The sequence below is a fragment of the Cucumis sativus genome, chromosome 6 (genome assembly GCF_000004075.3).
Source record: "Cucumis sativus cultivar 9930 chromosome 6, Cucumber_9930_V3, whole genome shotgun sequence".
In the NCBI taxonomy this organism is placed as follows: domain Eukaryota; kingdom Viridiplantae; phylum Streptophyta; class Magnoliopsida; order Cucurbitales; family Cucurbitaceae; genus Cucumis; species Cucumis sativus.
Window position 1 is genome coordinate 19,834,026 of NC_026660.2, and position 26,789 is coordinate 19,860,814.

Genomic DNA, 26,789 nt, shown 5'->3' on the forward strand with positions numbered 1-26,789 from the left:
CTTATCAACTTCTTCCATCTTCCAAAATAATCATTCTCATCAAATTACAATTTTCTAAACAAAAAATTTTCTATTATTCATAAACTACCTTTCAATGAATTATTTATTTCTTGTTTTGAATGTCCTCATTATGTATTTATTATTTCACTTTTTAAGACCTAATTGTTTGTTTATTTTTATAGTAAAAAAATTATTTATTTTAATCTTAATTTTAGAATATCAATAGTATAATAATTATAATACGAAATATAATAGTGGTTGATAAGAGTAATTTAACTCAATTTGTGTTTTTTTTTACTTTATTCGATATGTATTTTGAGTTGAATATGATTTTAAATTATTTTGTTTTATTTTTTTACATTAAATTTGTTTTGGTTTTACTTTGTCTCAGTTTTGTATATCAGTCTTTGATATACTTATATTATATGTATTAGTTGATTAATATAATTACTATGTGATTTTTCATTTTATCAAATTTTATGTCGTTCATTAAAGTATTATTAAGTATATGAATGATATAACTCAGTGTGTCATTATCAAGTATATCAACAATATATTGTTAAAGCATATGAGTAAAGTGAATCATTATCAACTATATGAACCAAGTTTACAAGTGTATATTAACAATATATCAAGTGTATAAGGACTTCAAGCATATCAAGTGCATTTAATCAATCAATTGTATAAGTGAATAATATTAAATGTATCTACAGTGCATCATGTGTATTAAACATATATTAGTAATGTTTCAAGTGTCTATCAAAAGGTATCGGGTGTATTAAAAAGTATCAGATGCATCAAGTGTATCAATCAAATATATTTGGTGTATCAAGGGGTATTAGGTGTATATAAGGTGTATCAAACGTATATTAATAACGAGGACATTTGTGACATTTTACCTCTTGACATTTGGGTTGGACTTCGTTTTTGTCATTTTCGCAAATAATAAATTGTATGTACTATGAACTTAGTTATTATAACTTAATTTGCCATTTTTGCAAATGTCCCTTTATACTATTGGTTTCGTTTGATTTTCAATGCTTATTCCAACTGATACTTTAGGGCTTTCTCGAAATACAAATACAATGTAAGAAGACCAATTTAATACTAATTCAATAGGTTTGGTTTTTCGGATTTTTTATGGCCCCTACACATCATAATCATAATCATAATCAATTAAATTAACTGAAAATGAACACCAAAGACCCAAAAACACACACACAAAGTGAAATCTTAGGAGAGTAAAAATTTCATGATTTCTTAAGATCAAACTAGAATCCCAAAACATAAAAACCCATGAGAATGCAATCTTAGTGAACATGAATTTCATAATTTATTGAACATAAATTATAATTTTTTTTTCCTTTACGTTACAAACCAAACAATAGAAACAATACAAATTGGTGCCGAAACAAAATGTTATACAACTATCACTCGTATTTCTTCTTTCTTATTTCTTGTGGGAGAGAGGAAGCATACATATATATAGATAATCCTATCAAATTATACTACATTTACAGCAAAAAAAGTTCGAACAGAATGTGCAGTGTCCCGCCATGTTATCGACCCGAAGTTGTAGCCGTTTCGAGCCTCCTTCCCGTAAAATGAAACTTTGAAAGTCACTTTCTTTACCTTCTCAGAGAAAACAATCTTCCTTGGATTCACTTTCACTATTAAACCCTCTGAAGAATGAACCTTGGCAATGTAAGTGGCGTCTGGAGCTCCTACATTTGTTACAGTTCTTTCTACTACTTTGGCAGCTTGTTTTCTGTCTAGTTTGGCAATGGAGATGGATGGATAATTGACATTAGAGATAAGATCTTCTTTTGAAGTTTTCGGACAGGTGAAGTTTTGTTTCAACATAGATCTTATGACCTTGTTTGAATACCCGTAATAACAGAGGAAAAGAAGATGATCTTCGTTTGTAGTTTCAAACACCAATCCAGGATTAAGAGCTTTGATGGGACTTATTTCTCCAGCTCCCATCTCATGTGGATTTGAAGGGTTGTCTGTGGTGTTTCTCATGTATTTCCTTTGATTATCATATTGAGTTGCTGTAAATAGAAATATACGTCAAGAAAAGGGAATCAAACCACTTGATTTCCATGCATCTTTCGTCACAATAAACTTAGAAATACATAGAACTTAGGATTTAGGAGAGTAACCTGTTGTCATGAGTGCGGATTTGATCATGGAAGAACTCCAATCGTGATATACGGATTTGATGAATGCAGCAGCGCCTGCTACATGTGGGCATGCCATGGATGTCCCTGATTTCATTGCATAATTGGAAGGCTTCTTACCAATTGGACCAGTGTCTTCATCACTCTTTGGAATCATAGCTGCTAAAATGGATACTCCTGGAGCCGTGATATCCGGCTGCATTGTAAATTAAATGTCCATCGTTTACCCAACGTATAGAAATGTGCATTACCAACTAATAGTACAAACTTTGAAGAAAAAAGGTTTAGGAGGAGACCAACCTTGAGAATGTTTTCGGTAAGTGGTGATGGCCCTCTCGATGAGAAATAAGCCACAGTAGGAGCAGGTTTGAGTCTTCGAACTTCCACTGTTTTGAGAATTGTGGCTGTTGGATTCCTGTATTGTTTGAGATTATGGAAGAAGAAAATATTATATCAGAATTAAGATTTAAACATATCAGAAAAAGAAACAAAATACTCAATCTGACGCTTACTTGGTGGAGTTAATGTACTCAAGAATCTGAAGACCTTCTGAATTCCCAATTTGTGTAAATGGGAAAATGTTTGAATCCATTGGCACAGATTTTGACGCCTCATTGATCAGAATTAACCCCATGGCTTTAGCATCTTGTACAACCAGTTCCTTTATTATCCTTGAAGTACTGAAGTCATCAGAGGCACAAACCACGATCTTGCCAGCAACTTTGGATCGATCCAGCGATCCTGGAAAACAATTCCTGTAATCAATGTAATTCTAGCGAGGTTAGCTAATCCAATAGAAAGGGGTAAAAAGCAAGGGGCACGACATTTCATATTCTGCATAGAGAAAAGAAAAAATTGTTGTTTGGGAGCTAATTTGAAAAACAGATGAATGCTTCTGTTTTCAAAACTACTTTCAAGAGTGGTTTTGGAGGTAATGTACAAGTAAAATTATCATGCATCAGACCTCCCAAGTTACAAGTGTTTAGAATATTATGAACCTTGCTTCTGATGTGGGTGTGAATTTAGCAGCAGCGTCCTGTCCGAATACAAGAGGATAAGTCTTTGAGCTAGTAAGATTTGAGAGATTTATAGCAGTCCCCTGAAAAATAGTATAAAATAGATTTATGAAATTCAAAAAGAGCTTCCTAAACTTCAATATATACATAGAAAGTAAACTTTCATTACAAGTCCTACTTTCCTTTATAGAATTAGCATTTCAATTCATAATCAATAGACAGATTTTAGAAACCATAAAAAAGAAAGTATCTTACAGGAAAGGTCTTCCCATTGCCAAGAACCACAGTGGACTGAAAATCCCTGTCAATATTAGAAGCAGCAACAGTGAAAATCCAAGGAGCAACATTCCCCACAGTGTTAGGGTCAGGGCCATCATTCCCAGCAGAGCAGACAACCAAAACTCCCATTAGTTGGGCATGGAGTGCTCCAATGGCAATTGGGTCATTCAAATAATCAGATTGAAACAAAGGGGAACCAATCCCAATCGAGATCGAAATGATATCAACACCATCCTTAATCGCATCATCAATGGCTTTGAGAATTGCAGCACCAGAGCATCCAACACCAGCACAAACCTTATAGCTTGCAATCCTTGTGGAAGGACTGCCACCGCCTCTCGCCGTCCCTCTTGCTAAGCCAAAGTAACTTGCATTAGGGACTCTGGCTCCAGCTGCAATCGACGAAGTGTGAGTCCCATGGCCGTGCGAATCCCTCGGAGTGCCCTTCGGTGGCCCCACATGGCTATCATTCCCATTGAGCTCTACAACATTATAGTATCTTGCACCTATCAACTTCCTACAGACACAAACTTATAATTCCATCAGAAACCTTCCCAGCTTCCACTACATTCTCTCTTAGATGAATGATTTGAACGAAGAATTTCAAACTATCTAGACAAAAAGGGGTCAGAGAGATAATAGAATAATTATAACCTGTTACAATTAGACTTCTTGAAATCAGGTGCCTCCATACAGACTCCTTTCCATTTAGATGGAATTTCTCCAATCCCCTCATCGTTGAAAGATTGAGACTCCGGAAAAATCCCTAATCCACAACATAAAAAAAATTCAAATTTCGAACTTTATGCGATCAAGTAGGATGAAGATTGAAGAACCCATGATCGTATTGCAATGAAATAAAAGGGAAGTGAAAATCACCGGTGTCAATGACGCCGACGATGACATCCGATGAACTTGGGTAAGAATGCGGCGGAGGAAGCGGCGTGGGAGGGCGGAGGCCGGAGATGGAATCCAAGAAATCCCAAGAACGTGTAGTGTGGAGCTGAAGCGTGGGATCAGGGAACACCGACACGATTCCATCAATACCTGTTTGTTACTCCACATTTTTATCAATTTTTCTTTTTCTCTTTCTTTCTTGTTCTAAGAACGAAACATCAAACTATGTCTAAACTATTTTCTTTTTTAATATCGAACCATTCTTTGATATTCATCAAATTATATATCTTTTCTAAGAGAATCCAAATTCACTTCCTTTGATTAGTTGATTTTATGGGCTCAAAAAGGTGAATCAAAACTCTAATGTCTTGATTTTGTCTTTAGTTATCGAAGTGGAGACGCGAGATTTTGAATTTTCAATATTTAGGACAAAATGTAATGCAAAGAATCATTTGGTTCTTCCAATTGTCAATAGGTTGATTGTTTCATCTTCCAACTTTCAACAAGCAGCTTTTGAGTATGAACGAGGGAAGTTTGGATTCTTTTCCAATTACTAAAAAGTGTATCAAGTTTGAATCTAATTGGAATGTGTTCTTGAGGAACCAATGTCCTTTTCTTGAGGAATCAAATTCTCCATCCTTACTACTTTTTATTCTTTTAGTTTTTCTAATACCTCTAAGGAAAGTTTAATTTATCTTCTTTGGAATAAAAGTCCATACCATATTGTAAAATATTTAGAAAGAGACGAGAATCTAAGAATATTTTGTCTCTATCAAAAATACTAAACTACGATTGAACTCAAAACTTTGTATTTATAATATAAATAGTCCAAGTCTTTTTTTTTTTAATCTATTACTATAAAATTAAGATAAATGTGTACACATCTTTGTATGAACTGTTCATAAATGTATGGATTTGGGGTATCATCATACCCGTGGACCATGTGGAAAAAGCCTTAAAATATACACAAAGAGATGATAAGTTAAGTATCTTTTACCATCAATACAAATCTAGAAAGGAAAAGTAAACTATATATATATTGTTTGGTCCAAAAAATTTATACGTCTCACTCCATGAGTATCGATTTTAAAAATCTCTATCGGATTTACCACTAAGTTGTAATAGTGAGTGTAATGATGTTAGAGGGAAAAAAGAGATGAAAAAAATGGTCTAACTACTGCTAAATTTTTATACTCAAGAAATTAAATGGGGAAGACAATATAGATGTTAAACAAAAAGACAGCTCTTTCTCTTTAATATTGATGGATAAGTTTCATTTAGTTTAGCCCACACATTTCTATTTTTTTTTTCTTTTTCTTTTTATTAGTTTAGTCTTCATTGAAATTATCAAAATATACAAATTAATATGAAGGGTTTTAAAAACTAAGAAATTAAAAGATGAATGAATAAATTTACCAGAGAGAGAAGAAGCTTCTTCCTCAGTTAACATAGCTGAAAAGCCTTTGAAAGCATGATGATATTGGTGGATCACCACAGCCCTTGATCCACTCTCTTTCTCTTTCCTATTCAAAAACCCATTTTAATTCCAATTAAAATACATTAATTCTTGAAGAAACCAATACTCCTTAATTTATTATTATAATATGAAGAAGAAGAAGAAGAAGAAGAAAAAAAAAAGACCTTGAAGGAATAACAGAGGATAAAAGTTGGAAGTAGTCCAATTCATCACCAGCTGTTTGTTCATCTTCTCCATTTCCCATGTAAACAACATAATGCTGTACAAAGATCGAATTTTGTGATCAAACCCATCAATATTTTCACAAGAAACCATCTGGGTTTTGTTTCTTTTGGGGGGGAAATGGGTATTTATATGATTAATTTAAGAGAAAAATAAAGAAGAATCAATAGAGGGGAATTTGTGTAATCTGTTTAAATTACCTTGAGTGGGAGGTTTTGCAGAGTGGCTATGGAGGATGAATTTGCAGAGAGAGGAAGAAGAAGAAGAAGAAGCAGAAGAAGAAGATGATGAAAAAGAAGAAGAAGATGGGAAAAGGAAGCCATTGAAGGTGCTTGAATGAACTAAATTACTGAGTTTAGGACTGAGAATTGGGAAGAAGATATATGAGAAGAGAGATTGAGTGTGGAAGTGGTGGAATTTGGTTGACTAGCAACTACTTCTTCTCATTTTTGTAGGCTTTCAACATTAGAGTGAGAGCTTCTTCTTTTCCTTTTTTTGGCCCTTCTTCCAAAGGAAGAATAGAATACATGTTCTTATTTATTATTTATATTAATTAGTGTGTGTATGTTTGTGTATAAATATATAGAAGTATAGAATCTATTAAGTTGTTTATGTTTATTATAAATAGCACATCTCTACACTTTAGTATATAATCCAATGTCATCGCTTGTGACTATGAAAGGTCTAAGAATTAGAATTTAGATTTGATACGAGTTGGACGTTTTTTTTCTTTTTTCTTTTTGTATTTTTAAGACTCGACAATAATTTCATGTTATTACTTCTCTAAAATTGTTTCTAAGAATAAATAATACTCTAAAAAACAACTCTATACGTTCTCTTTCAACGTGTTTTTGTTGTCGGTCATGTATTTCTTAGAAAAAACTTTAGGAGGTCACCCAACATAAAAATACTTCAAACTATAACATGCTTAACTTTTGAGCTTTTATAATTTAACCATAAAAAAACACTTAATTTATATACGTAGTAGTAATCAATTCTTTCACGTCTTTTTAAACCATATTTTCATATCCTCTAAATGTAGTATTGATTCTCTACTTAAACGTTACAACTTAAGTTTTAAACTACCTAACAACATAGAGTATAGATCAATTAGTTTAGGCATATCTATTGATAGGCCAAACAATTGAGCTCATTTACTTTGAATGGTAAAAGTTCAAAAACTACCCATCTCTTTAAAATACATCGTAATAGAAGAACGGCTATAAGAGATCAAATCTTTGCATCTCAATTTTGCAACCATTACATCATTAGTCATTCATTACAACTATTCAAGTTGAAGTGGTTACACTTGAAATAGTGTATCATTTTAGTAATAGATATAAAACATTCTAATCAAACACTACGACGAACATATGTTATTTCGTGTATGATTTCTATAACGAGAACAAGACAATCTAATAGTAGAGATATATTTGAACTAAAAAATGTATTAAAATAAAACTATAAATATATAAAAGTAAATGACTTAATTTAACTCTTTTTTTTTCTAAAATGAGAATCTGCTTTTGAGTTGATTTTTGGTATTATTATTGGATATCATATAGACCCACATTAATAAATATTATAAACCTTAGCATAAGATGCACAGCTACAATTCAAATCTCCACAATGCCATTTAACACTTTATTATATATGTCGGTTGCAAATTCATTCTCTCTCTCTTTTTCTTTTCTTTTTTTTTTTCAATTAACCTCATAATTTCTTTCTTTATTATTTCTAACTATCAAACAATTTTTAATCATTAGAGAAAATATAAATGATAAATTGAATCTATTTATTATACATAGTTATTGATTAAAAATATCAAATAATTACATCTAATATGTTATAATATTGTAGTGAAGAAAAAAAATTATATTCTTGCTTTTTATATAGTTAGTTTATATATGAGCAAGAAAAAAGCAAAAGAAAGAGTAGACTTGAAATGCAAGCATCCAAATTTAATTTCTTTTTTAGAAAAAGAGGAGAGGAAATTTTATTCCTCATAAATTATTTACTTAATGAAACCATGTGCAGATTTTCCTTATTTTACTATTTTTGTTGCTTAAGTTTCCTTTATTCTTAGTGATATTCTTCATTGCATGGGCTCTATTTGGCTTCTGCTTCATCTTTCTTTGCTTTTCTTTTCTTCTTTCTTACATTGAGAGTTGTTTTGGTTATCTTTATTAGCATTGGGAATGCAGGAGAGCAAAGTATCATTTCTAAAATGATTCACTCTTCTTCGAGTTTAAAGGTGAGATTCCCGGTTGATTCTAACATGAGATCGTGAGATCATCACATGTTTGATATTTGGATATAACTAAATCGGCTCGATTCAACTTTTTAAAATATCTCAAGCGTTTCGACAAGCATTAGATCCGTGCTAGTTTTGATGTTTTGTGGGCTAAGAGTGAAAATTTTGAACCTCATTGACTAAAATTTTTAAACCAACTAAATCTCTGTTGGTTGACAATGCTGTTTTCATTACAAAATGGTGGGAGCATGCTAAAACTAAATGAATTTCTACCCTACTTTCATGATTTTCTACTGTTTGAATCTCCCTGTCTCAAATTGGTTAAAACATGACTTACGGGAGGCCGATAAACTTCGTCAAAGGCTCTAATACGGTCTAGTACGGATTTCGATCCCTCATTTTCCAGCAGTGTTGATAAGAGGTGTGCTTGATGCTCCTTTCTTCATGGTTCACATTTCTCTATCAATGATATCTCGCATCATCTGAATTGGAATGAGACCTTCAGTGCGGATGGCTTCTTTATTTGGATCCGGGCTAATGAAGAAAAGTGTAGGCAGTCCTCTTACCTGAAACCAAGCATTTAACTCAGATTTACCTTTGTAGAGAAATGGGTAAGAACAAAGACAATATCTTTCATGACCAACTTTGCGGGAAATCGAGGAAGTTAAGGAGAAAGGAGTGGTGTATTTTTACCTGCATATCTCGTGAAAATTCATACTCATCATCTGTATCAACCTTAATGATCATTGCATTGTTCTCATACTCTACAGCGAGCTGCAATACGAGCTACAAGTTAGCTAATATATCCATGATTTCCAAAATGAAAAAGTTGTAACAGCACGTTACAGCTACAGCTTCATCCAACTCCAAATGTTAATCTATGATCATAGTTAATATTAGATAATACCATGAACTAAACAATTCCTAGATCATCGACATATGCAAACAAAATCTTTTTACGAGTCATCTATTATTAACAGATTCATGAGCAATACAAATATTGAATACTATGCCAATTGATGCAGGGGATGAACAGATGGTTGACCGCTACAAATTGAATAGCAAGACCAAAGCCTTCATAAACAAAAATCAATAGTAAAAGTAGAGTAAAATCTCAGACGTGACTCGTACCACAACGAAATAATGCAGCTTTATATTCATTGCCATTTCTATAACATCAACTAACTGAACTAAATCTAGAAGTTGTAAATGCAATCCTGAATGAGCAAAATATGATCAACATGACATCTAAAATATTATTGTAATGTTTCCAGACCACCGAGAGAGTTGCAGTCCCATTTAGTTCAGGTATCAACGGTTTGCACCTGAAGTACTTCAAAGGCAACTCCTAACTATATGTTTCAATTAAAAACAGTAAGAAACGAGCATGGGCATAATGAGTAACAATATTATCACCAACCAACTGCATAACATAAGGAATATGCTAAGAACAAACCAAAATACCCGGCCAACTTTCGAGAGTGTCAGTAACCTCTCTCCCTAACCCACCAATAATTCCCAGAACAGTGATGATTCCCTCCCGAAAAACTCTCACTAACCTCACAATTCCCAGGATAATAGTGATCCCCGCTGAAAATATTTCTTGTACCAGTAACACCACCCCATTCCCCACGTCCCACTAACTTTTGTTCGATGAATCACCTTCTTACCCTTCCTATGGTTGGTATACACTATTGGTGGGTCCATAAAGAATTTGCTTGAGCAAACCACAACTTTTATCCAGAAAATATAAATGAATAAATAAACAAAAGGATGCGAAAGAATTATCCAATCAAATCCAACTTTATTGAAGCAAGTTAAGAACTACAATCTTGTAGAAAATCCAAGTATGCTACAAGGCATGAAATGTAAATGCAACTAAGATGCAGCTGTGACCTCTCAGCTCCTTTGTCAACTCACAGTTTCTTGATAAAAAAAAAAAAGAAAGAACACATGTGCACACATAAAAAGGCAAGCCTTCTATGCGAGTACGAGACGTAAAGAATGCTCAACACTCAAATCTGCTAAAACCACAAGTTCTTGTGAAAAGCTAAGACTACCAATAACGATTTGATTCTGCAACAAGCAGGCTTAATAATCAAACACCTCAATTAATCAAAACAAAGACTAACTTTCCACATATGAGAACTAGCTGGAAAGAACAGATTGTATGGACTAGGATTTTCCCTTTCAGTGGACTGTAAGACAGCAAGATAGGAGTAAGTATACTAACAACAGATGCAATGGCCAGTTTGAGATACACCGATTGCAAGCAAGGAGATCAAATTTATCAACTAGCCACACTGATTGCTTCCTCCTGCAGTTTAAAACGAATTGTTTCTTATTCCAAGCTACCCAACACCAAGGCTAGACCACCACAAGAGACCAACCACTATATTACAGAATCATGTAAATGAATAGCCCAAATCGCAAGAATCCTACCACTAACCAAACTATCTGCAGTAATTTTCATGTATAAATAGCTTGAATGTCTTAACCAATCCCTCTTTGGTGTCCACACATCAAGCACATTTTCTTCTTTACCAGAATCATATGAAAGCACATCCCCGTCAAAACTAAAAGGGGAAATGTGATCTATACTAGATATTAGAAAGGCCACCAAATATAAATGACTTTCTCATTTTAATAATGATGTGCTCAAAGGTATTTATACACGCATGAGAAAGAATAATTAGTTACAAGAAGCTAACAGTATGTAACTGTTTAATACGATAAGGCTTTAGCACTCCTATAACCACGAAATTACAACCAAATGACATTCATATATTGATTCTACCACTAACCACAAAAGCATAAGCCAGATAACTTGGTATCTTCGATCTCTCGTATACATACAAATGTAGCTCCCTCTCACTTATAGGTTTAATGGGTACAAGACTCAGCAATGATTATCAATATCAACTGAAAAGAAAATGACGTTGTACAAGTTTGAACACAAGAGCTACTAATACACTGCTATCATTTTTTACCACCACAAAATCCAAAACCCTAAGCTAAAGCTAATGGATCCATACATACACGAAACTGAAGCATTTCCATTTAAATGTGAATTCATACAAAAATTCAATGTAATTAGACATACCATTTCAAGTTCTTGAGCCATTAGAATGCAGGGTCCACACCATGTTGCATAGAAATCGATTATAAGCGGCACATTTCTTTCCCCCTTCACCAACTCCTGCACTTCGGCAGCTGTCATCTTCTTCTGCAAGTAAACCCCACACCAAAAACAATTGAAAAGCAAAAACAAAAACAAGCACACGTAAGAAAATAAAGGAAAGTAAGCAAAACAGGTAGAAGAAAACGCAAGTGTACCACAAGATAATCGTCATGGATGTACTTTCCTTTAGGGGGTTCGCACAAAATCCTTCTTGGAGTGGGTGAGAGTGAGAAGGGTCTGCTGGAAGAAGAAAGAAGCGGACTTTGATGATGGGTCTTTGAGGATGAGAAAGGAATTGAAATGGAAGGTCGAATGGAGGTAAAATTACATATGGGGAAGAGATTAGAGGTGACTTGAAGGGTTTTTTGGGGTTGTAAAACAGCCATTTACGATGGGGTAGACGAAGGAGAATAGTTCAAAGCTCTGCAGTCGACGGGGAATGGCTTCCCCAATGGATATGGTTCGTTGTTTGGGCGCTGGGAGAAAATCGACAGCACCACTGCCCGATCCAAATGCCTTCACTTACCTTTCAATTTTTTTATTTTACAAAAAATAAAGGGGAAAAATACTTTCTTTACAAATAGAAAACACAATTTTAAGTTTTGTTTTGATTTTGTTTCTTCCTTTTAAAAAGTTGTTAGATTAGTATTTATGAATAATTTTTAAAATGTTACAACTTTATTCAGATTTGAGTTTCATTCCAATAAAAATTTGATAATGAAGTTAATCATAATTTCCGGTCCAAAAATTCAAACTAGAAAACAAGAACTTTTGAATCTAAGAAAATTAACACTTTCTATCACTAACTTAGATACTAATTTAGATCAAACTAAGAAATTGTTAAGATCAAATATCTAAAAGCAATATTTGGAAATTTTGTTTTAAATTAAAACACTTCACAATCATATTTGTTCAAAATCAGATTGAATGGTTAGAATACATTTTATCACAAGAATTTTAAGTAGAAAATCTGAATATGAGATTTTCATTTTCACTCCTCAACAGTCTAATTCCAAATAGAAGAGTAAAAGAGAAAATTCTAACCTATTGAATAAAATTTTAAAATGTCAAAAGTAAAATCTTAAAGAAACCCTTCATCTTCCAAAACTATCTTCCAAAACTATCATCTCCACATTTTAATTTGATAATTTAAAAGTTATCGTTTCACATTTTTCTTAAAACAATAAATCAAAGATAGAAATAACTAAAATCAGCCCTAGATTTTAATTTTGTTACGTTATTTTTTCGATTCAATAGAGATTGTTTAAGTAATAGAGTGGATACATGTTTAAAGTGTTTATTGTGATTCTCATAATCGAAATAGTTTATAAAAGTCAGAGTAAATAATAAAGTGATAGAAAAAATGTTTAAAGTCATAGGGATTACATATTAAGTCTAAATGCTCAAAAACATTAAAAAAGAAAAAAAGAATGTTTAATACAAAATTAAGCTCAAAGTAATGAAATTAAAATAGAGAGAACTTACAAAATCAGCTAAAAGTCAATTAATTTTCTTTTTCATTATTTTTCCACTTATAGACACTTTTTTTTGTCAAATTTGGATGTACAATGCAAATAATCAATCTTATGATTTGATAATCATTTCTGTCTACAACTAATCAATTCAACTTCTAAAGTGGTCTGAAAAATAAATTTAGTCAAATACTTTACTTAAAAAAATAAAAAATTAAACTGTGTCTTTGATTAACTCATTGATCTAAATTTCATAGGTTGAAAAATGTACAAATTAAATAGCCACAAACTAAACTCTTAATCCTTTTATACAAACTTCATAGGCTTTTTCTAGTTGCTCATCTAACACATCCACCCAAGCAAGTGAAACATTTGAGTGTACCCTACTCGACTTGACATCGATCTCAATCAACTTCAGAAAGAAAAAAAGTTCATCATAAATCTCATATTTATGTTGTTTTGTTCACTCAATTCAACAAATGACAAAGTCGGAAGGATTATTCCTTTTTCTAATAAACCCCTCAATAATATTACATTTTAATGTTCGTGTATCATTTTCACGAACCAATCTCAGCACAACCCACGTAAATTTGTAAGAGTGATTCTCCTATTTGCGAAATAGAATTGTACATATAAGAAAAAAGAAGAGAAAAATGATGTGGGAATTTGGGAATGAATAAGCACAGCAAATTGGTAAAAAATTGAATCATTCGTTGATTCTTCCAATGTTCATCAAACTTAACTTCAACCATATAAGCTCTAGGAAGAAGAGGTTACACATCAAAGATCAGTCACAACAGATTCAAATTTTCCAATTACATGAAAACTTGTGGAATGCAGCTGATGAATATAGGTAGAATTTTCATTTTCTATCTTTAATTTGTACATAGAATTTGTTCGATCTAGGGGAAAAGAATCAATCTGATGTTATACAAATAGGGTGGAGAAGCAGTAATCGATCAATCTATCAATCAAAGAGAGAGCAAGGTGAAAGAAGAAGCTATTCAGAGCATGGATTTATCAAACGATTCAATTGCAAATCGTCAAATACTTTACCATCAATGCCGCCACTTGCAACCATCTTCAACAATTCCACCGCCTTGGTTTTCCCCTTCTCGCTGCCGTTCACAGCCACATCCGCAATCTCGCTCAAGATTCCAGATCCTAAATCCTTCACATCTTCCGCCGCCCTATCGCCGCCCCATTTAGCTAAATTCAACAACGCCGATACCGCGTTCTCCTTCGTTCTCAAACTCGAACCAGTCCCCGAATCCAACAAATCCACCAAAACCCCCAATCCAGAAACCCTACGAAATGCCAATTCGCTCTCTTCACATCCCGCCACCTGCGCAACCACCGCCGACGCATCTTCGACAATCCCAGCGTGACCGCCGACCACAACCAAAGAGAATAGCGGCGGAATCACCCCAAGATCTACCATAGTAGATCGATTGGACTGGTGAAGCGCAATTCCAAACAACGCTTTCAAAGCATCCTTAATGGATCTCTGAGGAGATTTCCTATACTTAAGAATATCAACAAGAGAATAGATTATATCACGCTTGGAACCAATAATCGGGCGGTACTCATCCACAACGAGAAGACTATGAAGAGTGGCAGCACAGGATTGAACAGCAGAGGAGGAGGAAGAGGAATTATGGTGGCTAAGCACATGAGAAATCGCATCGAGAAGGCCGTGAGTGGACATTAAGGCTTCACGCGAAGATATAGAGAGGTTGAGAAGCGTAGCGGCGGCGTCTTCTTGGGGAAGGTGAGAAGAGGAATACAGAGTTTCAGACAAATAAGGAAGAGCACCGGCATGGACGATGAGAGAACGGCTTTGGGCGTCGTTTTTGGTCATCAATCGAAGCTCGGACAAGGATTCGCATCGGATTTGCTCGGAGACGGAGCTGAGGCGAGAGACTAAAGTGGAAACTGCACGGCCCTTAACCTCCATAATGGAATGGAATGGAAACGAAGAATCCGAAAGGAATTTGAAGGGGAAAATAAAATGGATTGGGTCGAAGGAAGAAGACGGGAGGGAGGGTTTGGTTTGGTGGGAACTAGGCTGAAATGACTAAAATACCCTCAATGTGGAGATGTAAATGTGGCTGACGCCGAGGGGCAGTGGGGTCCATTAAATTTCAGCCGCCCAGTTTTCGCTCTTTGGAATAATAATCATAAAAACTTTATGCGTTCCGTTCAAACTTATCATTTACATAAAATCAAATCAAGTTTTTCAAAATAAGGAAAAACAAACCTCACTCAACCAATTACTTATTCAACTTTTAATATATAACAAAACCACTTTTATTGTCATATTTGTAATATATAAGAACAAATTTTTACTTTGTTATCGGAAATAAATAAAATAATATATTTTTTTTTTGGAGAAAAGTTATTTTTAAAAAAATTGTTACTGACTTCTGAGTTTTTATTATGCATTTAAATTTCCAAGGAACATTGACTTTTAATTATTTGTTTTTCATATCAAACATTAATAAAGTAGTATGAATAATTATAAACAATGGATCTTCATATAAAGTATTAAAAATATGTGAGATTAGGGAATGAAGTGTGAACACAAAATTGGTCAAATATTCCACAATCCATTTCAAAGCATTTCACCAAAAACAAAAAGAGTCTTAAAACTTTCTTATGTTCCCCAATCTTCCTTTGATTGTCTCTTTTCCATTTTCAAAAGAATCTCATTCATTCACCTATTCCATTTCTATTAACAAGTTCCAGTTATGCAACAATCTATAAAGTTGTGAAGTTTGAATCGAACTAAGATCTATTTGGGTTATATAAAAGAAAAAAGAGTTGCACAATTTAGATTAGAGCTAATTTCTATCTATCTGTAGAGAATGTGGATTCTATCAAAGAAAAATAAATGTAGAGAATGTGGATGAATTGTGGGGATTGAATAATAATTGTAGTGTGTTATTTAATGAAACTTGTAATAGTTGTACTCTCTTACACACATACACAACAACATGGGGAACAATATCTGAACCTATCAAATTATAAATAAATAAATAAAATCTTCTTTTCTTCTTTTGTTAATGTTAAAGGAGACATTCTTTTGTTAATGCAAGTTGAATTCTTTTTGTTCATATAGTTTTTTCACATCAATTTTCACCACAATTTCCACAAATCATTTATTTGGATACTAAAATTTCAAAATCATCTAATACAACACTGTTCTTCATTTTTTTTATATGATAAAATGGAAGTATCTTTATTTTTCATTCATGGTATTTTGGTACATTTCATTAATTAAAGAAGAAGAAGAAGAAGAAGAATTAGTGGACATCAATGTTTCTATATTCTATAAGTTAAATATAATACAAACATTAATTAATTTTTCAAACAAATTAACTAAATCCATTTGATTTCGTTGACTTTTTCAATTTCCAACTTCCAAGTTGCCTTCAAAGATATATATACATATTCAACTTAGGGCCTCACTAATTCAATTGCTTCATTAGATAACAAATAAATGAAATAAGAAAAAAAGAAGAAGGGTTTAGAATAAGAGAATGATTCAAAATTGGTTTGTATATGCTGAACCAACTCCAAAATTACTCAAAGCCTTTTCTTTTTACTATTCCCCCTCTCTAAAATCCCAATAATTAAAACTAAAAAAAGAAAGAGAGGTTCAAAACCAAGCTAGGGTTTGTGTATACTGAAATTTGTAAGATGTGATATTAATGGAGAACAGGACTTTTCAAACACATAAAATATGACATTATTTATCCTATAAACTAACTATGTTGCCTCCCAATTTGGAAGATTTGCAGTTGCTTCATTCACCATCTTTACCAAGGTTATCTGCAACATATGGAAACAACCAAAGCTGATATAAGCTTATGATACCAAAAACAAGAGATAGAGAAGGAAATTCAATGTTTATGCATTTATATGATTATAAAGTGTTTAGTATGTGTCCTAGTATTTGATACGTGCAAGACGCTTAAGTATTTGTCCTTCTTAGGCTATTCATTCTTTTGGGAACCAGATATAGCAGAAATCTATAAGGAACATGCATTATTCGGCAGGGTTTCTTCGTTTTATGCATTTTCTTGTTTACTCGTATGGCCAAACATGATTTCTACACTAAGTTCTTACCCATGTTATGATTAAGCTACATATTTGCTCATACCACGATAAGAATCATATTTGAACGGTTGAAAGGTTAAACAACAACAACACTGACAAACTTAACCTGATTCTGTTGAAATAGGACACAGTGTAAATTAGTGACTCAAAGAAATAGTCAAAGATCAGCAACAAAATCCATGCTTCTCTTGGCACTAAACAAGAAAATGAAGTTTGAAACAAACCAAAAAGAAAAAAAGAAAAACTGAGTCTCTTCAGAAACTGTGCTTAGGTAGAATCATGCAGGACCCTCATTTCAAAACAGTAAATGGCAATAGAGGAAGACAAGGGGAGTGGTTTTCGGGAAACATACCACACTTTCAGGAACTCCTCGAGGGGGTAAAGGTATGTTTTTCGGTGGAGGTCCACGTAAATGCGACCTCTTGTCAAATCGCCACTCACCAATTTTACCATACGTCAATTCCCCCTGATAATTTTCAGGTAAGAGAGTTCATGAAATGACATAAACAATAGAAATGATCAGATATCCATGCCAGATGTTTGCACTCCGAAAATTGAAAAGAAGGAACGAAGGCTAAGAAAATCCACCTTTAAGTTGTAGTCACATCCATAAGTATAATGTATAATGAACTTTCTACCAATGGCCAAGTCCCATGGTGGCTGACCAATTAGAAAAGAAAAAGAAAATCTCAAGATTGGTTTCGATATGTAGAAGAAGCTATCCATCATTTTAGAATTGAAGTAGGTCATACCTGCAACATAAAATCTTTCCGAAGAACATGTTGCACACCGTGCAAAGCAGAAGCAACTGCATAAGCATACCTAAGAAAAAAGGGAGCTTCAGAAGACATTTCACTAGAGATTTTTGGATTTTCTAGAGTGGTCTAATATAGAAGAGAAGACAAAAGGTTTCTTTTTCCAAAACTTACATTTCTAGCACCCATCCAAAAATTTTATCTGCCTCTGGATCCTCTTTCATCTTCAATGAAATATTCATCCAGGTTGGCGCAATCTTTTCAATCAAATCCTGATAAACAGAACCCAGTTAGCACATCGAACAATAAAGGTCAACGTACAAAGAAAATAGCCTTTTATTGGTGAATACAGAAATGACAACAGGGAAAAGATTTTACCAAAAATTATAAGAGGGTAAGAAATGAAATGTTAAAAATAGTCGTGACTCGTAATGTGATCGCTAACTCGGTATACTAAGATTTCTTAATAAAAGAGAAGTGCCATAAATTTCCACATCCATTTTGCGTTATGCAGGAAAATGTCGTTATGCCTGCCCGCAATATTAATCTTAATCCAGGTCTTAATTTTGAGAGAAATCACCTTCCTAATAATTACAGGGGAGTTGCCAATTGGATCGATATTATTTACGGGACCATATTCCTCAGGGAAAAACTTTCTCAGAATTTTATGATTTTGATCTGGTTTGATGTAGAAAAATGGAAAGGCAGCTGGATAACCTCCATCAGATAAATTAGGAAGCGGATTAACAAATATATGATCTGGTTCTGCCATTAGTATATATCTACAACAAAAGAAAACAAAAAGAATAAGATACTTAAGAATTCAAATAGCAATATTTATTAAGAGTTCTATACTTCAATGATTTTACATAAAATTCTCACTCTTCCTCTATTGTAGCCTTTTCCAGCCACTGCACAAATGCCCACGGTCTGTTCAAGACAATGTAGCCCTGAGAACAGAATATAGAGTTTAATGAAATACGAAAAAGAATCCTACACATTTGAAAACAAGACATTACAGTTCATGAGAAAGAAACAATGAGTACATCCAAAGTAACAATAACTGAGTTAAATGAAGACAAAGAAGGATGTGCAAAGAAATCTCACCCGGTCCATACCAGCAGGAAGAGGATCTACCACCATAGTAGGAATTTCATCCATTAAGTTATCTGGTTTTCCCGAATGTAAAATACGAGTGAACCCTCCCATCTCAGATTGAGGCAAATTTTTTTTCTTCTTGTACCAGTAATACATAATACGACACTGCCATTTGCTGTAAGGAGCGTCAGTCGCTGTCAAAGCAACATGAAAAGGTGACTTTGTCTTCTTTCTTTTCACCTTCTCCGGCATTTCAATGATGGGATCAGTAGATAAATGATTATATGAGTCATGTCCAACTTCCCTTCCCACAGATCCATACTGAATAATAGCCGTCACCAAATTATAAGTTACAAAGCAGAAGGTAAGAGCCAAGAGGACCAGAAATAGTGGGGAAGCCTGTCCAGTATTCTTCCTCCCAATCATAGTAGATATTTTTGAGATCCAAATCAAGGACTTCCAAAATTCATTATAGGATGAGTTTCCTGAACTATAGTAGCATGGGAAACCACAAAAAATCCATGAAACCTTTCTCTTTCTTTCAAATACAAGCAACAGGAGCAACAAAATGGACCTCCTTTACAGTATTTAACTTGAGAAGAAGAGTTTGATTGCCACGGAAGTTCATTTCACTGCCCACAAAAAGAATAAAGGAGGGATTCCACATCATTTTATAGCAAAGCAATCAATGATATTCTAGTTCAAAACCACACAGAAGAAAGAGCTATCATCAATATATGATGGCAAGAAAAAAAAAATCTCCTTGACATAATCAAGGTTAGAGAATGGTACTATTCTGCAACAACAGCCATTATTAGGTGAAGTGATCTTGATATATTAACCTCGCTGTGAAAGCCACAATCATATTTCAAGTTAGCATCATAAAAAGAAAAAAACAACCTATAGTGACTGCTTCAAGTTCAAAATGGAATATCCGAAAGAAATGATGGTCTAGTAAAATCTTGAAATGAAACATAATTGTGGGAGTTCTGCTCTAGAATGCAACTTTCTTCTACAGATATAACTCCCCCCTCCCCCCCCCCCCCCCCCCCCCGAAAAAAAAAAGGGAAAAAATTGGAGAAAGGAACATAACAAACACTCCTTAACAATTCAGGGCATCTTCATAACTCTTAAAGATCTAAGCTATTGTGAATTTCTAGACTCAAAACATCACATTTCATACACAACCTTCAACATCAAAGTCAGAATGCAGAAACAGTACAGAAACTAACAAAAGAGATCTTAATGGTGGATGAAACACTTCATTCTTCAGAAAGATGCAAATCACAAAAATGGGCAAAAGGGTGGGGGGAAAATCAAAAGAATTGAGCATTGACTTAAGAATCCTGCAAAAACAATCCATCATTAACCAACAAAGAAGCCCAGAAAAAGTCAACGATCAAGGTGCAAGAAAAACAACAGGAGAAAACAGAATAAAGGATCAAAAGCAGAGGAAAAGGGGGTGAATTACAGGTGGTGTTGGTGGCATTGATCGAAAATACAAGCATAGAAATAAAAAATTATGAAAATTATGAAATGTTTTCACATGAAGAGAAGTTAAACCTTGAAGAACATGAGGGAGTCGGGGAAGAAGAAATGGGTGTCGTGTTGGAATCGAGAACAAACAGAGAGATCTGGAAAATAAAAATTGAGTATTGTGCGTACCGTGCGGACACTCTTCGTGAACGTTCATTACTTCTGCCTTTTCCTCTATTTAATTTAATCATAATTAACTTCATATTTTATAATTATTTTTTAAATTTAAAACATTTCAAAATATTTACAAGTCATATTTACTTTACCTCATTTAACTATACTACAAATAGAGAAAAGCTCGTGATTTAGTATATAATAATATTTTAAAAAAATGATAAATACGGTCGAATCTAACTATGATAGACTCTATAGATGATAACTTCTAGTAGCAATAGATGGTTTAGAGTATAACAAAAAGAACAAAATTTTAGAAATCGTACTATAGAAGTTGAAGAAAAGTTACCATAAATTTCAAAAAGAGAATACTAAAAGCAAAATCATATCTAAATTGGTTCATATATTTGTAAAATGTTCATTTTTTTTTCTATCTACAGCAATTCTCCATTGCTATCAATAATAAATTATGATTGAAATCGAATTAAGCTTTGCAATTTAATATCATTATCATATCATCCTCATCCTTAAATGAACTTGATATTAGATCATAATTTAAAAAAGATATGTGATGGTTAACTTATTTATTATTGGTAGAGTTTTTGTGGATTTATCAAACTTTTTAGTAATGAATGAGAAATATTTTCTTAAAAGAAAAAAAAAAGAACAAAGAGAAATATTCATTTTCTATACGAATTTGCCTAAAACTGAAATAATATTTAGTTTTCTAAATTTAGGTTTCCGTCTGTCAAATTTTCGATTTCCCGTAATGGTTTGTGTACTAATCAGTATTTAAATTATGGTTTTTTTTCTTTTCTTTTTTGTCATTACTCTTCCATATATTTTTTTATTAAAAGATCATAAAAATAGCAAAATAAATCAAATATTCATGTAAAATAAATTGAGTATAATGAATTTTGTTCCAGTGAGTTTTATTTCCATTAGTATACAAAATAGGTGTAGTCGAGTAGAGTATGCATTGGAGTATTTTTCTTTTTAATTTCTAGTAGGAACTCTTTATTTCATTTATTTTGTTTTCCTTTTCTCCTAATCCAAACTTCAAATCTATGCATGAAATGGTCACTAATTTCGTGAACACTCTCTTTTCAAAATATTATTTTAATTTCTGTATTTTAAATTATTTTGTTTCGTTCTTTATAATTTCTAATCTTTTTTTAAGCTATAAATGGTATATTTTCAATTCCACGAGTTACATTTACAAAATTTTAAAAATTGTTTTTAATGGGACTGATTGTTGGATCATTAAGAATTTACTTCATCGAATATAAAAGAAATTAAATTTGAGTTTAGTGTATCATTGATTAAAAAATATTTTAAAAAATGAAGAAAAAATTTATCACATCAAATTATTCTTAGACGACTGAACTCGGTACATAAAAAATTGATACAATAAAAAATGTACTAACATTTAACGAAAGTGATGTTTTTCTTCTTATTTGATGTTTATTAATTAGGAAAATTGACCCAATAGACATCTTAATTAAGACAAAAAAGCTATTAGAAATATACATGAATCCAAACAACAAATGAAAATGAAAGAACATTTACATTTTCGTCTTCACATATCTCATGTTTGTGCCGTTGGATGCTTCAAACAATCTACGACGTTGCACAATCCAATTGACCTAACTATATCTCCCAACCTGTCATACATCACTTTGATTAATATATCACATTCGAATAATATTCTACCAATTTTAGATGCATTATTTTTCAGACAAAAAAGATAGAAGAGGAAAAAATATTATGATATGAAAAAATATCGTTTCAGATCAAAGAACAACTGCAATGCTAAAGCATAATACATAGATTATTTGTTCTTCTCTGGGAATATTATTGATAGACTACATTTCGCAGTCCAATATAACTATATATATGTTTGGAGATGTTATATTTAAAGTAGAGGGGCTCACCGATCAAAGCTATTTCTCGGTTTTTCTGAGTTGTTTCTCGACTTCAACAACCGATCCGTGCTGTTCCTCGACTTGTCGATGTTGACCTCCTTGAGCTTGTAATCAATGCTTGGACGTCTTGATTTCTCAAAACGACTGCTACTACTACTACTATTGCTAACTCTAGAACTGGGAGTTCTTTGATCAATTTGGTGTGGATTATTAATGAGACGTTGTTTATGGTTGTTGTTTTTTAGAGGACGATGTAGTTTTTGTACAGCAGAAATGAAGTTACGAAGATGAGTTAAGTATTGTGGAAAAAGTTCCAAGTCACAATGGTTCCCTCCTTTCAGCCACAAAGGTTCATACTTGTCTTTGCACAACTCCCACAGTTGCCTTCCATGGGAACAATCCACAACCTCATCCTCAGTTCCCTAAAATAACAAATAACAAAATTATTATTATTTACTTTTCAACATGAAACCCCTACTTAATACCGTGTTTAAATTAACAAACTGCAAAACTATAAACTTATAACTTGGCAGAACATGCATATACTCACATGAATCACTAAAACTGGACAATCAATGAGTGGAATCTTGTCAATGTTCTGCAACAACAAAACAAAACAAAACCAGGATTACTTAGACTTGTCATGCATGTGATGAATTCAATCACATTCAAAGTTGTAAAGAAAAAGAAAGGGAAACCTTGTAAATGTCAAACCAGAAAGTTTTTCTGAGAGGAGGGTAGAGAACACGGAGGCCGGAGAGAATAGGGGAGTGGAGGACGACGGCTGTGGCCGCCGGCAGCCGTGTGGCAAGTTCTAAAGTGGGGCCACTACCCACTGATTGTCCGTACAGAATGATTTCCTCTTCTTTTACTCCGTACGTTTCTTGTAAGCATTTGTACGCTGCTTCTATGTCCGCATACGTGTCTTCTTCACTTGCCTATAACCAAACCCAGCCCAAACGTTCATCGTTTCCCTCTTAAATCACCAATTCAAACTTAAAAACTTGTATTCTACTAAGTGAAGGTTATTTGATTTTGTATTTTTTATGTATGGATTACTAAAAGTAACTTTAATAATTTAACCAAAAGAAACTTTAAATTTGGAGATGGCTGCTGAAGGGATAAAAATCACAAATTAAATGCTTTCTATTATTGCTGTATAAACATACCTTTCCAGACGACTGTCCATACCCAGAATAATCATACCTACATATAACATACCATAAAAACACACTTTAGAATTTCCTAACATTTAATGGTAATTATGTATACAATATGTATATAACCGTTTAAAAATAATCATTATGAAAAATAGTTTTTAATATACCTAATAAAAACCCATTTCCAATAACTCAAAATCAAGTCAATTCAATTTCAAAATCGACTGTCAACTCAATTCAATTCATTTTCATTCATGTATAGTATATGAATCAACACTAGAAAATAATGTGTCAAATCAAGACCAAGGAAAATGGAGAAAAAAAATAGTTGCAAATGGATTGCATTCATCTTACTTAAATTTTTAATTATAACAACAATTATCTCTTAAACTTCTAAAAGAACTAAAATGAACTCTTAAGCTTTAGAATAAATGTAAAAATTAGACTTATGTGTAAATGGTAAAAGTACTAAAATTGGAGAGTTCGAGGGTATAATTAACTAACCCCATAATGTTGACACCCAAATGAAGACTAAGTTGAAAGAGAAGTTGATAAATCTGGCCAAGATCTGCAGCATTTCCATGAGAATAAAGCATTGTCAATGAAGAACAACAAGAAGAGTTATTCTTCACATACATTCCCACAATCTCATTCCCTCTCCTTGTCTTCACCTTCAACACATCCACATTTTCTCTCTCCTCCACATTCGACATCCTCAATTTCCCCACCTCCTCCTCGTCGAGGTACACACTAATAGAAACACAAAAAATACAATATTTATAATCTGTACGTAAGTACTACTCATCAACTTATATAGCAAAAAAGTTATACTTCACTGTATCAAAACTAAACAGAAGGTGGTTCTGTGTTAGGACTTCTGTTAACCTGTAAGATGGGGGATCGGGTGGGAAGAATGCAAACTTGGCCGCCATTGAGGAAGCTGCTGACCCCATTGAGAAAAGATGGATCCAAGCTAGAATTATGATCAATTTTTGGTGGTAGAACAATTGATGCTCATGATGAAGAAAATATTAGGAATTTTGAGGGGAAATTTATGTGGGGGTGAGTGTATTTTAAAGAGAATTAAGAAGAGTGATTAGCGGCGGTGAAGTGATCAATGAGAAAGAAATTGAGATCAAAAGAGGCCATGTTTGAATCCATATTAATTCTTTTGTTTTTTCTAAAAGAGAAAAAGATTTGAATTTGAATTTGAGAGTTATTGGAGGAGGAAGGGGTCCCTCTAAATTAAAGATCAAAGTTGGGGTCTTGTCGTTTAAGGAATTAAATCGAATGATGTGATTTTACTCCACTAATTCAATATATATATATCTTACAAAGGGATTTTGCCATTTGATTCAATATCTACATTATACCATTAAATGATATTAATAACAATAGTAAGAGGATATTCAATTTTGGATTTATAGGGTTGTGTGGTTTTTGGAGGACAAACATACAATAGGAACATTGAGCAGTAGCTAGGAAAAATAATAATACACACTTTAACATTAGAATTCACTTTAAGGCTAACAAGAACTCAACAATAATGTACCAAACACGATTGTGGTTTGAATTTCTCCGCTCTCAATTTAAACTTAAAAAATAAAATTACTCGTTGATAGAATTAAAAAAATTTACTATAATTTATTTTACTATTTTAAAAAAGGTTTTTTATATATTCTAAAATAATTTTTCAGACCTAAAGTGTTTCTTAGTTAATTAGCTTCACTATTTTCCAAAATTAATCATCCTTGTTTTGATTAATTAATTTCATATGGCATTTCCAATTATGCATTGATGAGAAAACAAAAAAAAGGGGCAAAAGAGAAATGGAGACAGTCAATAATGCATATAAAAGATCATTACACAAAAAAAGTAAAAGAAGGGGACATATCTATCTCACATTATTTCATGAAAACATTATACCTTTACCTAATAAACAATAATGTCTATATATATATTCATCTTGACTTGTCTTTATGAGCTCCACCCAAGTAATTCAAAAAGTTTGAAAGAATATATTACCCATTTGAAAATTTACCATCACCTTCGTTAGTAAATTTAAAGACTAACTAAATGTGGGTGTGACAAATTTTCTATAAATTATATACGTAACACACATAAATGTTAGCTTTACAAAATATAAACTGATCCACACACATTTGTATTGCTCGTGATCTTAAATTTGAACTACCATATATAATTACGTTGATAGTTACTTTCATTGCCTTGTCTTGGTTACATATATATACACACTCTATAGACTCTTCTTATTTGGTTGCTTATATAATGAATGCATTGCTCTTTTAAAGGAATTAAATGGGTAGGGGAGACATCAATCGACCACCCTATAAACTTTAGCTTTTTGGGGAAAAAGAAAGGCAATTGATGATATTTTGGTTCCACTTCCATATGTTACTATTTTATAGGTAAAAGTACCTTTATTTTACTCGATGGGTTAAAATATCATTTTGGTCTCTATACTTTATAGTTTCTTCAATTTTGGTTAAATATATTTTTTATATTCAGTTTTAGTTTAATCTTTTTTAATAAATCTTAAATTTAGTCTCGTCTACTACTAGTTGATTGTAGACTTTTTTTTAATTTTCTATTAGAATTTTTACAATAAATTTTAAAAATTTATTCACATATTATGCTTCTTTGTATTAAGATTATTGTGATTTATTTAATTAATTGATTTCAATAAAAAATTAACTAGATTTAACTAGGACTGCAATTTAAATTTGGGAGGGTATGAGAACTAAAATTATAATAAATTTCAAAGGTGAGGAGAAAAATGGTATCTTTTAGTAAATAATTATTCCAAATAATGAGATCAAGTTTGTCTCTAAATATTTATATATAATAATAATAATTAAAGCTACTTATTCATCTTATTTTATTTATTTGTTAGAATAATAATCTATAGTATCTTGACTTAAAGAAAAAAGAAATCAAATGTTTGATTTAGGTCTATGATTCTATTAAAAAGAGAGTGAAGAGATCAATAACTATATTGATGTCCCTATGATATATAAATACAATAATCATTCCTCATTAAGTTTATTATGATAAGTATGTTTATAAACTTATTATAT

At 32.6% G+C, this 26,789-nt stretch overlaps 5 protein-coding genes across 5 annotated transcripts; all 5 read right to left on the bottom strand.

Annotated features, from left to right (window-relative positions):
- Nucleotides 1-1,310: 1,310 nt before the first annotated feature.
- LOC101220772 (CO(2)-response secreted protease) lies at nt 1,311-6,594 on the bottom strand. The gene is made up of 11 exons (XM_011659161.2): nt 6,275-6,594; nt 6,017-6,111; nt 5,792-5,898; nt 4,358-4,525; nt 4,133-4,244; nt 3,455-3,995; nt 3,182-3,282; nt 2,696-2,938; nt 2,484-2,598; nt 2,166-2,379; nt 1,311-2,054 (listed from the first exon to the last, which is right to left on the bottom strand). Exons 1-11 carry the CDS (start codon nt 6,395-6,397, stop codon nt 1,504-1,506), a joined length of 2,370 nt encoding a protein of 789 aa, XP_011657463.1. The 5' UTR covers nt 6,398-6,594; the 3' UTR covers nt 1,311-1,503.
- A 1,875-nt stretch (nt 6,595-8,469) lies between these two features.
- Nucleotides 8,470-12,037, bottom strand: LOC101212490 (thioredoxin-like protein CITRX, chloroplastic). The gene is made up of 4 exons (XM_004146721.3): nt 11,665-12,037; nt 11,432-11,554; nt 9,022-9,102; nt 8,470-8,894 (listed from the first exon to the last, which is right to left on the bottom strand). The coding sequence occupies exons 1-4, from the start codon at nt 11,893-11,895 to the stop codon at nt 8,778-8,780; spliced, it is 552 nt and encodes a 183-aa protein (XP_004146769.1). The 5' UTR covers nt 11,896-12,037; the 3' UTR covers nt 8,470-8,777.
- Nucleotides 12,038-13,640: 1,603 nt separating this feature from the next.
- Nucleotides 13,641-15,011, bottom strand: LOC101212247 (protein spotted leaf 11). Its single transcript, XM_004146720.3, has one exon. The coding sequence runs from the start codon at nt 14,936-14,938 to the stop codon at nt 13,982-13,984; it is 957 nt and encodes a 318-aa protein (XP_004146768.1). The 5' UTR covers nt 14,939-15,011; the 3' UTR covers nt 13,641-13,981.
- Nucleotides 15,012-16,509: 1,498 nt separating this feature from the next.
- On the bottom strand, nt 16,510-20,653 carry LOC101220530 (hydroxyproline O-arabinosyltransferase 3). Its single transcript, XM_011659162.2, has 9 exons — nt 20,520-20,653; nt 18,966-19,588; nt 18,741-18,808; nt 18,439-18,640; nt 18,033-18,130; nt 17,856-17,925; nt 17,692-17,763; nt 17,456-17,569; nt 16,510-16,815 (listed from the first exon to the last, which is right to left on the bottom strand). Exons 2-9 carry the CDS (start codon nt 19,380-19,382, stop codon nt 16,753-16,755), a joined length of 1,104 nt encoding a protein of 367 aa, XP_011657464.2. The 5' UTR covers nt 19,383-19,588; nt 20,520-20,653; the 3' UTR covers nt 16,510-16,752.
- A 1,353-nt stretch (nt 20,654-22,006) lies between these two features.
- LOC101220301 (alpha/beta hydrolase domain-containing protein 17C) lies at nt 22,007-24,963 on the bottom strand. Its single transcript, XM_004146752.3, has 7 exons — nt 24,577-24,963; nt 24,196-24,441; nt 23,701-23,737; nt 23,230-23,469; nt 23,082-23,129; nt 22,541-22,953; nt 22,007-22,270 (listed from the first exon to the last, which is right to left on the bottom strand). Exons 1-7 carry the CDS (start codon nt 24,642-24,644, stop codon nt 22,195-22,197), a joined length of 1,128 nt encoding a protein of 375 aa, XP_004146800.1. The 5' UTR covers nt 24,645-24,963; the 3' UTR covers nt 22,007-22,194.
- Nucleotides 24,964-26,789: the final 1,826 nt, after the last annotated feature.

Bases quoted from the DNA above. Each gene is read 5' to 3' on its own strand.
- LOC101220772 (XM_011659161.2), bottom strand. From the start codon at position 6,397: ATGGCTTCCTTTTCCCATCTTCTTCTTCTTTTTCATCATCTTCTTCTT. The intron at 5,899-6,016 runs GTCTTTTTTTTT...GTTTTTGAATAG, and splicing joins TCCTCTGTTATTCCTTCAAG to GAAAGAGAAAGAGAGTGGAT. The intron at 3,283-3,454 runs GTAAGATACTTT...ACTATTTTTCAG, and splicing joins GCAATGGGAAGACCTTTCCT to GGGACTGCTATAAATCTCTC.
- LOC101212490 (XM_004146721.3), bottom strand. From the start codon at position 11,895: ATGGCTGTTTTACAACCCCAAAAAACCCTTCAAGTCACCTCTAATCTC. The intron at 11,555-11,664 runs GTACACTTGCGT...GTTTACTTGCAG, and splicing joins TCCATGACGATTATCTTGTG to AAGAAGATGACAGCTGCCGA. The intron at 9,103-11,431 runs GTATGTCTAATT...CTCGTATTGCAG, and splicing joins TGGCTCAAGAACTTGAAATG to CTCGCTGTAGAGTATGAGAA.
- LOC101212247 (XM_004146720.3), bottom strand. From the start codon at position 14,938: ATGGAGGTTAAGGGCCGTGCAGTTTCCACTTTAGTCTCTCGCCTCAGC.
- LOC101220530 (XM_011659162.2), bottom strand. From the start codon at position 19,382: ATGATTGGGAGGAAGAATACTGGACAGGCTTCCCCACTATTTCTGGTC. The intron at 17,926-18,032 runs GTAAGTTTTGGA...CTTTTTTCTTAG, and splicing joins TTTGGATGGGTGCTAGAAAT to GTATGCTTATGCAGTTGCTT. The intron at 16,816-17,455 runs GTATGTTTCCCG...CATATGTTGCAG, and splicing joins GAGGAGTTCCTGAAAGTGTG to ATAACCTTGGTAAAGATGGT.
- LOC101220301 (XM_004146752.3), bottom strand. From the start codon at position 24,644: ATGGGGTCAGCAGCTTCCTCAATGGCGGCCAAGTTTGCATTCTTCCCA. The intron at 23,738-24,195 runs GTTAGTTAATTA...TGTTATATGTAG, and splicing joins TTGGGTGTCAACATTATGGG to GTATGATTATTCTGGGTATG. The intron at 22,954-23,081 runs GTGAGTATATGC...TTGTTATTTTAG, and splicing joins GTCCAGTTTTAGTGATTCAT to GGAACTGAGGATGAGGTTGT.